The sequence below is a fragment of the Chlorocebus sabaeus genome, chromosome 12, assembly GCF_047675955.1.
Source record: "Chlorocebus sabaeus isolate Y175 chromosome 12, mChlSab1.0.hap1, whole genome shotgun sequence".
NCBI lineage: Eukaryota > Metazoa > Chordata > Mammalia > Primates > Cercopithecidae > Chlorocebus > Chlorocebus sabaeus.
In genome coordinates this window covers 20,203,845-20,219,818 of record NC_132915.1, presented here as the reverse complement: position 1 = coordinate 20,219,818, position 15,974 = coordinate 20,203,845, and the positions used below count along the sequence as shown (strand labels likewise).

Below are 15,974 nucleotides of genomic sequence, written 5' to 3'. Positions count from 1 at the left end.
TGTCCAAGAGCATTATATAATGGAGATGCTGTTCTCCAAAGCTTTGCTCAATGAACTAAATAGAGTTTCTAAGAAAATACACAGACACAGGCCGAGGAGAAATTCAAAACAACAGCAACAAGAAAAAGTTTTCCTGTTGAAGACACTGGGAAACTATACATCTCCTAAAATAACCCAAAACTTGCCTTCACTTATTTTTGGCCATATATTGAAGCCCTGATCTTAAAACATATTTTTTTTTCTGTAGTAAAATAAGAGAATCCTTTTTTTAAAAAAAAAAACCACAACAACTTTAAGGCCTTTCTAAAAGACATTTTTAGGTAAAATAACTGTAACTCAGGCCCTAGCTAACAAAAGAGTTGGAGATGCAGAGCCCCCTGCAAACTGAGATCAGCCCTGCCTTGTCCCAGCACGGGATCAGGGGCTGAGCAGGTTCACATGGAGGCTAACCAAGAGGTCACAGGCAAACCCTGTTCACCACATGCCTTCAGCTCCAGAAGCAAAGCACTGGGGCAGCCTTCCACAACCCACCTCCCTGCCCAGATACAGTCCCAGGGCTTATCACTGTTTTTGCTGTACTTTGATGTGTAATTATTTGATTTATACCTGGCTTGCTTCACCAGACTGTACATTCTCTGAGAGCAGAGAGCATTGGTTGTTTAATACCTGCAGCCCTTACCACAGTGCCTGGCGCATCGCAAGCAGACCTCTCTAGCCGAGGGATTGAAAACCGCTGGCTCAGATGGAGAAAATGAGCAAGTGCCTTGAGTCCTGCCGGTTTGGAAGGTCGGGCAACTGGGTTTAGGACAGGCTGTTTTCTCTGTGACAGCTCTGAGCACCACCCTAGCCATGCCCCTCGTCCATGTCAGTGGCCTTGCCCCCGTGGTTTTCAGGGTTACATTGAATTCTGTAGCAGGTCTGGTGGGTCTTCTCCAAATGGATCTACATCAAGAGCCCTAGCTAATCCCCAGGACTTCACAGAGGCAGGTAACTCAGGCCACCTCAGGTATGGCTCAGGAACGTCGTGCCTATTCCTGGCTCCTTGAGGTGTCAAAGGCAAACCCTCCTCCGTGGCACTCTTTCCTTCTTCCACCTCTCTATGCTGATCTAACACCTTATTGGGGTTTATTTTCCTGCCTTGAGGCTTTTTTGCACCTAAACATTCCTGCACTTAGATTAGTTGTGCCAACCTGGATTAATGACATTAAACTCTCAGCCCGGGATAAACACCAAAGAAAGGTCATTGAAACCACAGGACGTGACACTTCTGGCTTCCTCTCCTGCCCAATGCCTTGTCCAGCTCAATGCCTGCTCCGAGGGTGACAGTGGTACCCAAAGGGAAGGAGGCAGATCTGGGGAAGGGATTCCTGAGCCTCAGGGGATGGAAGATGATATGGGACATGTGAGAAAGCTGAGCTGCAGAAGCAGAAGTTATTGCCACTTTAAGAAGGACCCATATCAAACTATTGCCCAGTGGCCAGACTGAGGAGGCATTGCCCTGGGATATTATTTATTTATTTATTTAAATTTTCCTTTTATTGAGACAGAGTCTCACTCTGTCACTCAGGCTATATTGCAGTGGTGCAATCAAGGCTCACTGTAACCTCAACCTCCTAGGCTCAAGACATCCTCCCGCCTCAGCCTCCCGAGTAGCTGGGATTACAGGCACAGGCCACCACGCCCAGCTAATTTTTGTATTTTTTGCAGAGACGGGGTCTGCTCTGCTGCCCAGGCTAGTCTCGAATTCCTGGTTTCAAGCGATCCTCCCACCTCTGCCTTCCAAGTCCCTGGGATTACAGATGTGAACAGGAAATGCCTAAGAAAGTGAAAATCTGTCATCTCTATGGGACAGCTTGCATGCTGGGACATCTAAATAGAAATCTTCTTACCTTCAAGGATTAATGAATTAAAAGTTGAGCTGTATGGGTCCAAAACACAGTGTGTAGGCCATCACAGGCGGCCCATAAACAAAGGATTGAGCTTCCTGTGTGTGCTGGGAGCACAGCCTGCCTGTGCCACTAGAGGGCAGCACCAGATCAGCAGCTGATGGGTCAATGGCCCCGCTGCTCTAAACTTGACTTAGGATTTTAGGGCAATTGGACTGGCTGTCTTCTGATGGGGAAACCCGAAAGGCAGAGGAATATAGAGAGGAGGAAAATAGAAGCCAAAAGCAAGGGTATTTCTTGTTTAAATCAGGTAATTTCAGCACTCCAAAGGAGATCAATCCCACTTAAGGGACCTCAGATTTGATTGAGTCTCTCACTGGAAATGACAGGCTTAGAACACAGCGAGAGCAGGTGGGTGTCGGCAGGAAAAGAGGTCTGCGATCCACAGAGTGACTGACGGCTTTAGGAGGTGGTGAGAGATGGCACCAAGAGGTCAGGTGGGATACGGAAAAGCGGAGGCAGGTAGCGCTGCCGCTGTGCACCGCATTTCAGCAGCGTTCAGCGAGAAACTTCTTTGAAGTGTGGCCGAGCTTGCCTGAAAGCACCGCGGGCAGCCAGGCTGGGCTCTGTACTCACTATTTGGCAGAGTCCGACAGCTGGTACTCCCTCCTCCTGTCATAACACTCCTGGATGCCTGGATCTTGCCAGAGCTGCTTGATGGCCTCCACCTGCTCCCTGGAGAGCATGGAGACCTTGTCCACTTCCACTTCTCTGATTATCTGGGCATTTTCCTACTCAAAGAAAAGAGAACCTTGCATCAGGCAAAGGAAAGGAAGTCAACCCATTGGCAATGTCTGGACAAGACTTGCCCTGGTCTGTAGATTTGGAGAGCTCTCACTAGGCATGAGGCATGGTGGGCACCCTCCCAGGAGCTGCTCGCAGCCAACATACCCACTGCAGCCATGCTGAGTGGAGATGATGCGGCTGCTTAGCTCTGTGGAGAGACCACAGACAGCCCAAGACCTACAGCTTCTGTGCCCAGCCATGTCCTGGGTCAGTTTCACCAGCATTCAACACCCAGTGGTAAATAGAGAGACACTGGAGCTATCATCCTACCAGAAAACTTTACTTCTTCATTAACATGTGACTCATCTGAGTCTCTGCACAGCCAATGAGGCCATTTAAAAATGTTGGAAGCTGGTCCACCTGGTACACGCAAAAAGGAGGTGCATTGTCTTTAGAGAACTGAAATACAATAATACCAACTAATCATCAGTCTGGGATTTTGTTCTTTCATTTAAAAAAAAAAAAAAAAGCTGGCCAGGTGCAGTGGCTCACACCTGTAATCCCAGCACTTTGGAAGGCTGAGGTGGGCAGATCACAAGGTCAAAAGTTCAAGACCAGCGTGGCCAACATGGTGAAACCCCGTCTCTACTAAAAATACAAAAATTAGCCAGGTGTGGTGGCGGGCACCTGTAATCCCAGCTACTCAGGAGGCTGAGGCAGGAGAATCGCTTGAACCTGGGAGGCAGAGGTTGCAGTGAGCCGAAATGGCACCACTGCACTCCAGCCTGGCGACAGGGCGAGACTCTGTCTCAAAAAAACAAACAAACAAAAAAAACAATTACACTTTGGGAGGCTGAGATGGGCGGATCACGAGGTCAGGAGATCGAGACCATCCTGGCTAACACGGTGAAACCCCGTCTCTACTAAAAATACAAAAAATTAGTCAGGTGTGGCGGCGGACGCCTGTAGTCCCAGCTACTCAGGAGGCTGAAGCAGGAGAACGGTGTGAACATGGGAGGCGGAGCTTGCGGTGAGCTGAGATCACTCTATCGCACTCCAGCCTGGGCGACAGAGTGAAACTCCGTCTCAAAAAATAAAATAAAATAAAATATATGTATATATAATAATTGACTTTACTTTTTAGAGCAGTTTTAGCTTGCCAGCAAAACTGTGGGGAGAGTACAACGCATTCCCACACAGTTTGCTTTTCATTTTCTTGCATCACTGATACAGCTCTTTCCCACTGGGAGCCTCTCTCCCAATGCACTACTCTCCCCACACCACTGATTATAATATTATCATATTTATTATTACTATGATTATTAAATAATTATTTCTCTATTACCATGGGAATTAAGGCCATTATTACTGTAATTATTACTATTACCACAGATTACCATTTATTGGCCATGTACTATGTGCCAAGGCCTCTACATACATTATCTCATTTAATCAATGGGAGGCTAGCATGAGCCAGAAATCTTTCCAAACCTCAGAAAATGGAAAAGATAAGGTTGGCCTGCAGCCACAGCATTTCCACGTGTTGGCCCCAGAGACTCAGCATCCTTTCCTTGGCTGCAAGTTGTAGCAGACAAATGAATCCTGGCAACAGAAGCAGGACCCCAGGCTCTTCTTCCCCCTCCCATCTTCCTGTATCCCACAGCAATTACATCACCATGCAGGGCTGGCTACACCGGCAGCTGTGAGTCAGCAAGCATCTGCTTAGTAGCTGGGATGTCAAGTGTAGATGGTACCCCCTGAAAAGTCACTTTTATCGTGCGTTGTTCATCCTTATAATTATCCAACAGCAAGCCAGAGAAAAGGAGGATCTTACACATCCACTTGGCTCATCCTAACCAAGGACTGTGATTAAATCGATGTGACTCTTCCCCACACCTATCATGAAAGTGAATGGAAACTCTTCTGGAGACTGTAGGACCTTCAGAGGCAGGTAGGGTCTCAAACAAGGTCCAGGCAGGATGGATTACTGGAAAGTGTGCTGGACTGGGAATCAGGACCCTGAGTTCTAAATGGTGTAGTCGGGACTTTTAAGGACCCCAACAAGTTACCTGCCTTAGTGTCCTCATTTGTAAAATGAGCCATGATTTCCACGGGCACCTGAATTATAAAGTGTTACTTAAATGTAAGTAGAATTAGCCTTTACTATTGTAGCAGATGTCTAATAAGTATTTCTTGTTTGCAAAACAGGATACATCCGTAGCCTCTAAACCCTGACTTCTAATCTCACCACTGGCATGCTGCACATCATGGGGCCTCTTCCTGACCACCAAGAATGATGGACGGAGAACCTGGACGGTGATTGTCCAGTGTGGTGCAGAACAGCTGTCTCCCACGTCCTCCCCTCCTCTCGCCACCCTCTTGCTTCCCAAATAGGTCAGCTGTGCTGAGGTCTACCCTCTCAATGTAAAATGTCTGTTTTCCTCTCTGCCTTCATGGCAGGCCAGGAAATGCCACGAGGGCAGAACCAATGTCTTATTTGTTCTTATATCCCAGAACCTAGTGCAGTGCCTTCTATTGCAAATAATAGGTGCCTTCTATTGATAGGTGCGTGCAGTAAACATCTGTGGTGCATGTAAAATTCATCTACCTAACAAGGCAGAAAATCATGAGAAAATAAAGAGTGAAAGCATGCTAGGGTGGGAAGACAGAAGTCCGTGCAGGTCATGGTGGGAGCACAGAGCAGGTCAGGGCAGCCACTCAGAGGAGGAGACGCTCAGGTGACACTTGGCCAATCTGTAATTCTACCTTGGGCTCTGGTGGCCCTCAGCGTCCTTGCTTCTTATAGGCATGCCTCTTTTTCTGCACTGCTAAGTTTCACTATCAAAATCAGGTTAACTGCTGAGCGTTAGTACTGCGACAATCATCAGGGCTGTGACAAATGCATTTCTATCTCTCCTTCTCACAAACACAATGTAGGACTGAACTTTAGGGTGAATGAAATGTGAGTGGAAATCACTCTTGTCTCTTTTGAAAATAAACGCTATGCCCGAGCGCAGTGGCTCACACCTGTAATCCCAGCACTTTGGGAGGCTGAGGGAGACGGATCAACTGCGGCCAGGAGTTCAAGACCAGCCTGTCCAACATGGTGAAACACTGTCTCTACTAAAAATACAAAAATTAGCCGGGTTTGGTGGTGCATGCCTGTGATCCCAGTTACTCGGGAGGCTGAGGCAGGAGAATCACTTGAACCCGGGGGGCAGAGGTTGCAGTGAGACGGAGCTACTGCACTCCAGCATAGGCAACAGAATGAGACCCTGCATAAGAAAGAGAAAGAAAGAAAGAGAGAGAGAGAGAGAGAGAGAGAGGAAGGAAGGAGGAGAGGACAGGAAAGGACAGGAAAAAGGAAAGGAAAAACTTTTCAGAGTCAGTGAGTAATGCACCACACTCATTTTCATCCGCTGTGGTGATTTTGGAAGCATAAGACAAGATGGAGCCTCCATCGCCCAGGGCTCCTAAGTGACTACAGTGAACATAGATATGCCCTCACTTGCCATGCTGGATATGTGGCATGAGTGAGAAATCAACTCACAAGTTATCAACAAAGTTAAGTAAGCTGAACTTCAGGGGCAGTTTGTTAGTACGGCATGACCTACTGCACAGATCCTGACTGATACACGTTGCAATGGATAAACCCAGCCTTTGGCTCTTGTAGTAGAGAGAAAAAGTGGAACCCAGTGAGATATCAAAGAGGAAAGCAAACTTCTACATGAAAAATAGGGAGTAGATATAGATATGACCTGTCAGGTCACCGGGAGACCTCACCAGGAGAGGAAGACATATTGTCTGTTTAGCCAGGTGAGGGGAATTTGGAGAATCTGACTTGAAAGAAGCAGAGAGCTCAACCTCTTTGGAAACCCAACAGTAGAACTTGAATTTGGAGCAGACTGCACCCAAGAGGCCCAGAAGTACTCCAAGTGCGGAGATTTATTTTTTATTTATTTTTATTTTTTTAAAGATAGAGGCTCACTCTGTCTCCCAGGCTGGAGCACAATGGCATGATCTCAGCTCAATGCAACCTCCGCCCCACTGGGTTCAAGCAATTCTCCTGCCTCAGCCTCCCAAGTAGCTGGGATTACAGGCACCCGCCACCACCACTGGCTAATTTTTGTATTTTCAGTAGAGACAGAGTTTCACCATGTTGGACAGGCTGGTCTCAAACTCCTGACCTTAGGTGATCCACCCACCTCAGCTTCCCAAAGTGCTGGAATTACAGGCATGAGCCACTGCACTTAGCCGAATTTTTAAACTCTTATTTTGAAATAATATAAGACTTGCAAAAATGTGGGGAAAATGGTACAAAGAGTTCTATGCCATTCAAGATTGGCCAAATGTGAACAATTAACTACCTTGCTTATCATTCATCCTTTCTCCCTCCATGTGTGTGCAAACACACACACACTTCACACCCATGTGGGCCAACACACACATTTACTTTTTTCCTGAAACATTTGAGAGTAAGTTGCAGGCACAATGCCGCCTTATCTCTAGAGACTTAGTGTGATTTCCTAAAAACAAGGACATCATGTTGCATAATCACAGTATAATGATCAGCATCAGGAAATGAGCATGGACACACCATTATTATTATTATTAAAGATTATTAATCTTCAGGCCTTGTCCAAAGTTTGCCGGTTGTTCCAGGAATGTCCTTTATCTGGTCTGGAGCCCAGTGTAGGATCATATGTTGCATTTAGTGGTTGTGTTCCGTTAGTCTCCATTTATCTGGAAAAGTTCTTGGTCAGAGAAGTCATTTTTGTCCCTCTGAATGAGAATGGCCTAGCAAGAGTCTGTTCTTTTGTCACAAGTCATTATGAGGATGGCTGGGGAGAGAGTGGCAGCTGAGGCCCCGGAGAATGTTCCAGGGATAAGTATGAGGAAGGGCAGGGAGGAATGAGGAAGGGAGTACCTTGTAACCTTTATTTAAATACAATTTTTAATTGTAATATGGAATATGAAATGAATGACTTTCTGTAGACCCTTAACAATGTCTGTGTATTGAAGAGTGGAGTTGGCTGGGTGCGGTGGCTCACGCCTGTAATCCCACTACTTTGGGAGGCCAAGGTGGGAGGATTGCTTGAGCCTAGGAATTCAAGTCCAGCTGGGCAACATAGTGAGGCCCCATCTCTACAAAAAATACAAAAATTATCTGGGCATGGTAGTTGTGCCTGTAGTTCCAGCTACTCAGGAGGCTGAGGTGGGACGATTGCTTGAGCCTGGGAGGTCAAGGCTGCAATGAGCCAAGATCGTGCCACTGCACTTCAGCCTGAGTGAAAGAGTGAGATACTATTGCAAAAGCACAATGATAATGACCCAAAAGAGTGGAGTTTTGTGCATAACTCTGGTTTGGCAAGCAGCTCATCCACAGGTGTGTGGGTACTCGGATGGGCCTGTTCAAACAGCCTCCACGGCACCTGCACTCTGAGCACAAGGGACTCTCCTGCACTGTGGGGAAAGCATTAAAGGCTGGCTTCATCTCAGGGAAAGAGAGGACAAGAGTCGGAAGAGGATGAGGGTTAGGGGAGATGTGACTTGGGTGGGGCACATGCTGAGTCTGAGGTGGCCAGCATCTAAGTGGAGATGTCTAAAAGGCAGATGGATAAAATGGGTCTGTCTGTAGTTCACAGAGAGTCCGAGGCTAGAGAAACATCATGAGTTGAAATTGCCTAACACATATATTTAATTGAAAAAAAAAAATCACTCTCAAAGGAGTAAATATTATAGGAGCAAACTCAGTGATACAGAAACATGACCAGGCTCTCAAAATTGAGTTCATATCTGGCTTTCTCTTTTTCCTTTCTCAAACAAAATCACCATATTCACTGCTCTGACAGGGGAACCTGGAAAGCAGATGTCCTCCATGTGTGTTTCATTCAGAAATTCCCAGGCTAACAGTAACAGGAGCTGCTGATGAAGTGGCGCCCTGCCGGTTTCACGCAGGGATCCGCGGCTGCCTGCCGGCGACAGTCCTTGTCCAGTGCGGTGAGGCCCTCTGGCTGGGACCCAGAGCCCAGCAGGCTGCCCCATCTCCACCAGATCCTCCCCACGGGGGGCTTCCTGCCCTATAAATGCCCCAGGACAGCAGGGCTCCGAGCTCTCTGTTCAAGATCGACTTTCCCAGTTAAGCTAGAGTCCTTGTTCCTTTGTCAGATCATTAAGCATTTTGGTTAAATTTTATATTTTTAATTTCTATTTACTTACATTTTAATTGACAAAATTGTATATATGTATGACTTAAAAGCTGGTGTTCTGATACATGTATACATTGTGGAGTGGCTAAAACAAGTTGTTTAACATTTGTATTACCTCACACGCTTATTGTTCTGTGGTGAGAACACTTAAAATCTACTCCCTTAGCACTTTTCTTTTTTTTTCTTTTTTTGAGACACCATCTTGTTCTGTCCCCAGGCTGGAGTGCAGTGGCATGATCTCAGCTCAATGCAACCTCCGCCCCACCGGGTTCAAGCAATTCTCCTGCCTCATCCTCCTGAGTAGTGGGATTACAGGTGCCCACCACCATGCCCGACTAATTTTTGTATTTTTAGTAGAGATGGGGTTTCACTATGTTGGCCAGGCTGGTCCTGAACTCCTGACCTCAAGTGATCTGCCCACCTTGGCTGCCCAAAGTGCTGGGACTACAGGCATGAGCCACCGTGCCCAGCCTGCAGTTTTCAAATATACTATATATTATTATTAACTTAGTCACCATGATATACAATAGATCTCTTGAGCAAATTGCTCCTGTCTAACCTTTTTGTTAAAATTAATCATTGTTAATGTATTGATATGGTTTGGCTCTGTGTCCCCACCCAAATGTCATCCTGAATTGTAATTCCCACAATCCCCACGTGTCAAGGGAGGGACCTGGTGGGAGGTGATTGGATGGGGCGGTCTCTCCCATGCTGTTCTCGTGATAGTGATTGAGTTCTCATGAGATGTGATGGTTTCGTGTTTGACAGTTCCCTCTTCACAAGCTCACACTCTCTCCTGCTGCCTGTGAAGAAGGTGCCTGCTTCCCCCCTGCCATGGTTGTAAGTTTCCTGAGGCCTCCTCAGCCATGTGGACCTGTGAGTCAATTAAACCTCTTTCCTTTATAAATTACCCAGTCTCCAGTATGTCTTTATACCAATGTGAGAAGGGACTAATACATGCATCATAGATAATAAAAACTTACTATTTCAAGTGTCTACTGTGATGTACAATAGCTATAAGCTTTGTCAACACAAGTGAGATTAAGATAAAAAATATTATTAAATATGAGAACTCTTTGTAGCATAATATTTCCAACTTTTGTAAAATCACCCCTCTTTAACAACTACAGAATTATACTCTGTGTTTTCCATGTCCAGAATTACACTATGTGTTCTATTAAACAAAAATTATGAAGTAAAATTTTGATATTCCATAACCATCAGCTTTTCAAGCAAAATATTACATCATAAAGAAAATGCCAGTTAACCATGGCAAAGAAAGGAGTTTTTCCTATAGAAAATAAACAAGGAACTTCTGATTCTGGTAAAGGAGGATGACTAGGAAATTTGAATCAACTGTCCCACTAAGGGCAGCTAGAAATGGCAGACAAAATATTTTGCAAATATGCTTGAAAGTATTAGAACGCTAACGCAGGCCCAGCGCAGTAGCTCATGCCTATAATCCCAGAAGTCTGGGTAGCCGAGGCAGATGGATCACTTGAGGCCAGCAGTTCGAGACCAGACTGGCCAACACTGTGAAACCCCATCTCTACTAAAAATACAAAAAATCAGCTGGGCGTGTGGTGCATGCCTATAATCCCAGATACTCAGGAGGCTGAGGCAGGGGCATCACTTGAACCTGGGAGGTGGAGGTTGCAGTGAGCTGAGATCACACAATTGCACTCCAAACAGGGCAAGAGAGTGAGACTATGTCTCAAAAAAAGAAAGAAAGCTAATGCAATGATGCAATAGTTAATAACTGCTAAGCCACAACATACAGGAAGACAGTGCCCAAGCAGATGAGCCCTACAATGAGGATGTTTTACTCCTGGGGCTTCTATCAACTCTGGAAGGGACAGCTGATGGTTAAGCAGCTCTTTTTCCAACATCACAGGGCTAGAGTGACAAGGATTGAGGTCTAAGGTTCTGCAAGAGCAAAAGGCCCTCACACAGCCTCTGGCTCTCCGCTAGGATTCCACAGGGCAGCCCTGAGGGGTTTGCAACTCAGCTTGGAATCATGACAATCTCAGATATCAAGTATCTCCAGACAACTGGCAGAAGACAAGGAAACTCTCTTTTGGAGTTTGAGAGATCTTCCTCATCCTCAAATTATGTTTTCAAATATGTATCCAGGGCTCCACCCAAAATAATCAAGCATAAGAAGATGGGACAACCGCAAAGACAGATGACAAATAAAAAGATGGCAAAAGATCTGCCGTGCAAACACTAACCCAGAGGAAACTGGAGTCTCTCTACTAAGATAAAAGCAGACTTCAAGGCGAAAAGCAGAGCTAGAGCTAGAAGAGAGGGATATTTCAAATAACAAAAAGATTTGGAAAAACATAGCAGCTCTAAAGTTTTATGTAGCTATTAACATAGGATCAAAATCTGTGGAGCAAAATGTCACAGGTGGAAACGGAGAAATGGACAAATCTTCATCATATAGAGATTTGAACATACCTCTCTCACTAACTGACTGACAGTGTAAACAGACAAAAATCTCAGGAAAAACATAGACAAACATTATGATCAGCAAATTTCAACTTATGGATACATTTTGATGCATTCAAAATAACTGTAGAATATATACTTTTTTAAAGCACACCTAGAATATCTACAAATATACTTTTAAAAGCATATGTAGAATATTTAATTACTAAGACTTCATGTAAAAAAAATTGGGTTTCCAGCTTCTTTTGATCAATTTTCATCTTCTCTGGAAACTCTAAGCTCAGCAGGGACTCGCTCCCCTCCCTCCTGTCCCTGCAAGCTTACTCCATCCACTCTGCAAACACTTCAATATTAAACACGGAGCTAAAGGCAGCTAGACTTCTCCAATCTCCCGTGCACTCAGAATGGAAGCAAGCTTTGTAAACCCAATTCAAGATTCAACAGAAATCTTTATTTCTACTACAATCTTCATCCTTCTCTTTCGCTTCCTCTTTTCTCCAACAACAAAAATAAATACCAGAATTTACTGGCCACAAAGTGTTGGCATGAGGGGCCAAGTTAGTTACTTTATCTTCTCTTAACAGTCAAAACTTCAGTCGGGGCTGGGCACCGTAATTAATCCCAGCAATTTGGGAAACCAAAGTGGGAGGATCACTTAAAGCCAGAAGTTTGAGACCAGCATAGCCAACAAAACAAGACCCACATCTCGAAAAATAAAATAATAAAAAATAAATTAGCTGAGCTTGGTGATGCATGCCTGTAGTCCCAGCTACTCTGGAGGCTGTGGCAGGAAGATCATTTGACCCCAGGTGTTAGAGGCTAGAGTAAGCTATGATTGTGCTACTGCCATCCAGCCTGAGCAAGAGAACAAGACTCTGTCTCTGAAAAAACAGCAACTTCAGTGTGTTTCACTAAAAAGGCTCTTTCCCAAGGCTCCTGTGATAAATACATAAATACTTAAACACCTGTAGCTACGTGAGTGTGAATAATGCAGTTGAGAGATGGTATGCGTGGCCTTGCACTGTGCCAGTTTAGCTGAACCTACTGACGTTTCCCAGAATGCCCCGCCATGTTTGGTTCTGGGTTATGGCTGGCCACAGAAGAAACAGAAAGAGACTTGCAAGGCAGAAGGACGCAGCCACCGTATGGGTCTGGAGTTCAGAGGCCTGCTTCTGCTTAAAAACAGCCCACTGATCTTCTGGTCAACCTCGCAGGTGCTCTCAGCACATTTAAGTCCTGCCTGGATCTTCTCCTTCAGCTTCTCCACATCCTGGGGCAGGCACATGTGCAGATCCATGGCCAAGGGTGCCAGCTTCTTCCACAACTTACCTGCACCATCAGGATGGTGACACCTGTGCAGCTTCCAGTTCATCCCCCCAGAATCCACTTGGCTTTTGTGGTTTCTGCTTTGTCTTTGCAGGTTCCAGCCTACCCTTGCTCTTCCCTGCTTCGCATCCCCATTTTCTCCCTGACTGCCAGCCCTGCTGACCTATAGCGGCCTCAGCCCCTCCCCGAGACACACAGCAGCAATAGCCTTCCAGTGTCTTCTTCACAGCTCCACCAGCAAACGCAGTTCAGTCCCCATCATGAGCCCATTGTTTCCCAGGACTCTGTGCAGCTCCGACTCCCTGACACACAAGAGCTTCCGTTATGGTCCGCTCAATTCTATGTAGGGGCAAAAATCCCTGATCACCTTAGGTCCAGGAGAAGGTAGTTAGGGTTCAGTTGGGGTGCCGTCAACATCCCACACTCAGCTGGGCACCAGCAGGCAGACTCGTTCACCACTCAGTGCACAGTGTCACGCCCCTGCTCCACGCCAGATCCAGGGCTAGCTGCTGGGAATAGAAATAGGCCCTAACCTTGAGGATTGCAGAATTCCAGCTGTCCTTCTGAGTAGGAATGACAACAGACCCCACACAAATGCTGAGCTCAAAGGAAAGGAGACCTTTCAACTGGGGATGAGTGAAGAGATGAGCTAACGACTACTTCCCATTAGAGGTGGCCTGATGGCAGGGGAGGAGAAGGTGCTACATCTTCCCTTCTTGCTGCCAAGAGCATGGCTTCCTGCCTGTGCTTGCCAAAGGTGGTTCTGTGAATGGAGCAGGGGTGTGGGAGGGTGACCAGACCAGCCTTTGCTACATTGCATTTCACATAACATGCCTTTCCCTAAGATGCTCTGGAAAGCGCCTAAACCCTCAGTGCAACAAAATCAAGTGAAATTTTCCAAACAGCATCTGGTAGCCCAACTCCCTCAACACCCTCCAAACAAGGAATGTGTGTATTTGGTCAGTGGGGCTTCTTCTCAGAAAATGGCTTTGGGGCCCAGCAAGGTGGCTCATGCCTGTAATCCCAACATGTTAGGAGGTCAAGGCGGAAGGATCACTTGAAGCCAGAAATCCAAAACCACCCTGGGCAGCAAAGTGAGACCTGTCTCTAAAAAGAAAAACAAAGAGAAAAAAAAAAAGTAGCCAGGCGTGGTGGTAGGCGCCTGTAGTCCCAGCTACTCAGTGGCTGAGGCAGAAGGATCGCTTGAGCCTAGGAGTTGGAGGCTGGAGTGAGCTATGATCACGCCACTGCACTCCAGCCTGGGCAACAGCGAGACCCCATCTTTAAAAAATACATATTTGTTTTGGGCCAGTTAATTGTATGTGCCCAGGGGCCATTAGATATGGTCATGTTCTGTGGGAAGATAAGAGTTTTCTGTCCCTGTCACCATCTTGTCCACTATCTTGTTCCTTCCCTTCCTCCTCTAGTTGAGAGAGTTCTTTTAGTTCTTTAGCACATAAAAATTGTTTTATCACCGACAGTCCAGTTTATCAAGAGGAAGATCTCTTTTGTCTGTGCCTATCTTCAGAATCTGCGGAGCCTGCTGCTGGGAGGACGGCAGGGTTTGCTCCCAATTTTCCAGTGACCAGGGCCCTGCTGGGGAAAAGGCTGGGACTCTGCAGGGAAAGGCAGAGGGCAGAAAAGGTGAGTGACCAGAGCAGCAGGGCTCAGGGAGCTCTCAGACCAAAAGGCCCCGCCACAGAGAAAGTAACAAATGCTTTGCCCCACCTGTGGGCTTCCTGCAGCGGCACAACCAGCTGTGAGAAATCTCATTCTCTTTCTGGTGTTGGATTATGTTCACAGCCCTTCCAGACAAGGAGGCAGTACTAAAGGCTCACAGTAATTCAACAAAACACCAGCAAGCCTTCCATTTAAGAACAGGTTGGTTTCAGAAACTTACTTGTACACTTGGTTATTGGGAGCTGAAAGTATTTTCCCCCTAAGCCAGGATGGCTATGGGTCCAGCACATCCTATTTTCCTTTCTTCCTGGGCTTGCGGGTCATGCTGTGTCTCCCGGCCTTCCTGGCAGTCAGGTGGGCCCATGTTACTGAGTTCTGAGTGAGGGAATTCAGGCTGAAGCAATGCATGCCATGACCAGGCCTGACCTCCAAAACCTCCCATGCAATCCCCCTCCATCTTTCTTTTCCCATTTCTTAGCTGAGGGAGAGTGAGGGAGAACAGGTGGGAGGAGACACTCAAGGTGATGGGGATCTGGATTGTGAATGACTGTGGGGAGCAGAGCCCAAGCGCCACACCCCCACCAACTTATATTGAATTGACACGGATGTGACTACAAAATCAATTTCATTTTGCTAAGCCACTGAGTTTGTGGTACTGGTTTATTATTTTAACTTTAGTAAATTTTACTGCATAAAGCCAAAGAGACAGAGACATGATGTTAGCATGGGAGGTTCTAGGCTAGCTTAAAGAAATCCATTTTAACCAGTGCAGAGATGAACTATCACACCAAGTATAAATCCTCACTACAAGTTTTGGTGCAGTACATGTACTTTTTTTTTTTTTTTTTTTGAGAGACAGAGTTTTGCTCTGTTGCCCAGGCTGGAGTGCAAGGGTGTGATCTTGACTCACTGCAACCTCTGCCTCCCAGGTTCAAGCAATTCTCCTGCCTCAGCCTCCCAAGTAGCTGGGATTACAGGCACACACCACCACGCCCAGTTAATCTTTGTATTTTTAGTAGATCCTGGGTTTCACCATGTTGGGCAGGCTGGTCTCCAACTCCTGACCTCAAGTGATCTGCTGACCTCATCCTCTCAAAGTGCTGGGATTACAGGTGTGAGCCACCATGCCCAGCCTCAATGTACAATTTTTGTAAAAGCTACTTATCCGTTATCTGCTCCTTTCTGCCACCCTACCTCACAATGACTCTCTCTTCAAGGTCCCATTTCTCAGACCCAAACTACAGTACTACTTCTTATGCATAAACTTTCTAAGACTGCGAGCACCAAAACCTCCTCGTTCCTCTCTTCCCCAATCAAAAACTGCAGGTACGCCAGACAGGAGGCTGTTAGCCGTGGAGAGAACTCTATTTATTTTTCAGTTTCTTTCCTTTATCCAGATCTGAGCCCAGACATGGTATGATTAGAGAGGACAGGCTAATGACCCTGGAATTTCAGTGCCTTAACAGCACAGGTGTATTTTACAACCCTTCACAGTCCATTATGAGATCATGGTAGGGGTGGGGAGGACTCTCCTCCACAAAGTTACTCAGGACCCAGGCTTGCTCCAGCAAGTGAGTACACCAACTTGAAGGGCCCTGGAGTCCTTCACTAGATTATTTGACCCAGTCTGCAGGGG

General features: G+C 46.3%; 1 protein-coding gene and 1 long non-coding RNA gene across 2 annotated transcripts in view; one reads left to right on the top strand and one right to left on the bottom strand.

Moving 5' to 3' along the window:
* The window catches only part of GNA14 (G protein subunit alpha 14), a 221,024-nt gene that overhangs the window by 8,445 nt on the left and 196,605 nt on the right, over positions 1-15,974 (bottom strand). The window contains exon 3 of the mRNA XM_007969546.3: positions 2,523-2,677. Within this exon, the coding sequence (XP_007967737.2) occupies positions 2,523-2,677 (155 nt within the window). The remainder of the gene's footprint in view (positions 1-2,522; positions 2,678-15,974) is intronic.
* Positions 15,795-15,974, top strand: part of LOC119624380 (uncharacterized) — a 73,687-nt gene continuing 73,507 nt past the window's right edge. Inside the window, exon 1 of the long non-coding RNA XR_005240459.2 lies at positions 15,795-15,909. This is a non-coding gene — a long non-coding RNA (uncharacterized lncRNA). The remainder of the gene's footprint in view (positions 15,910-15,974) is intronic.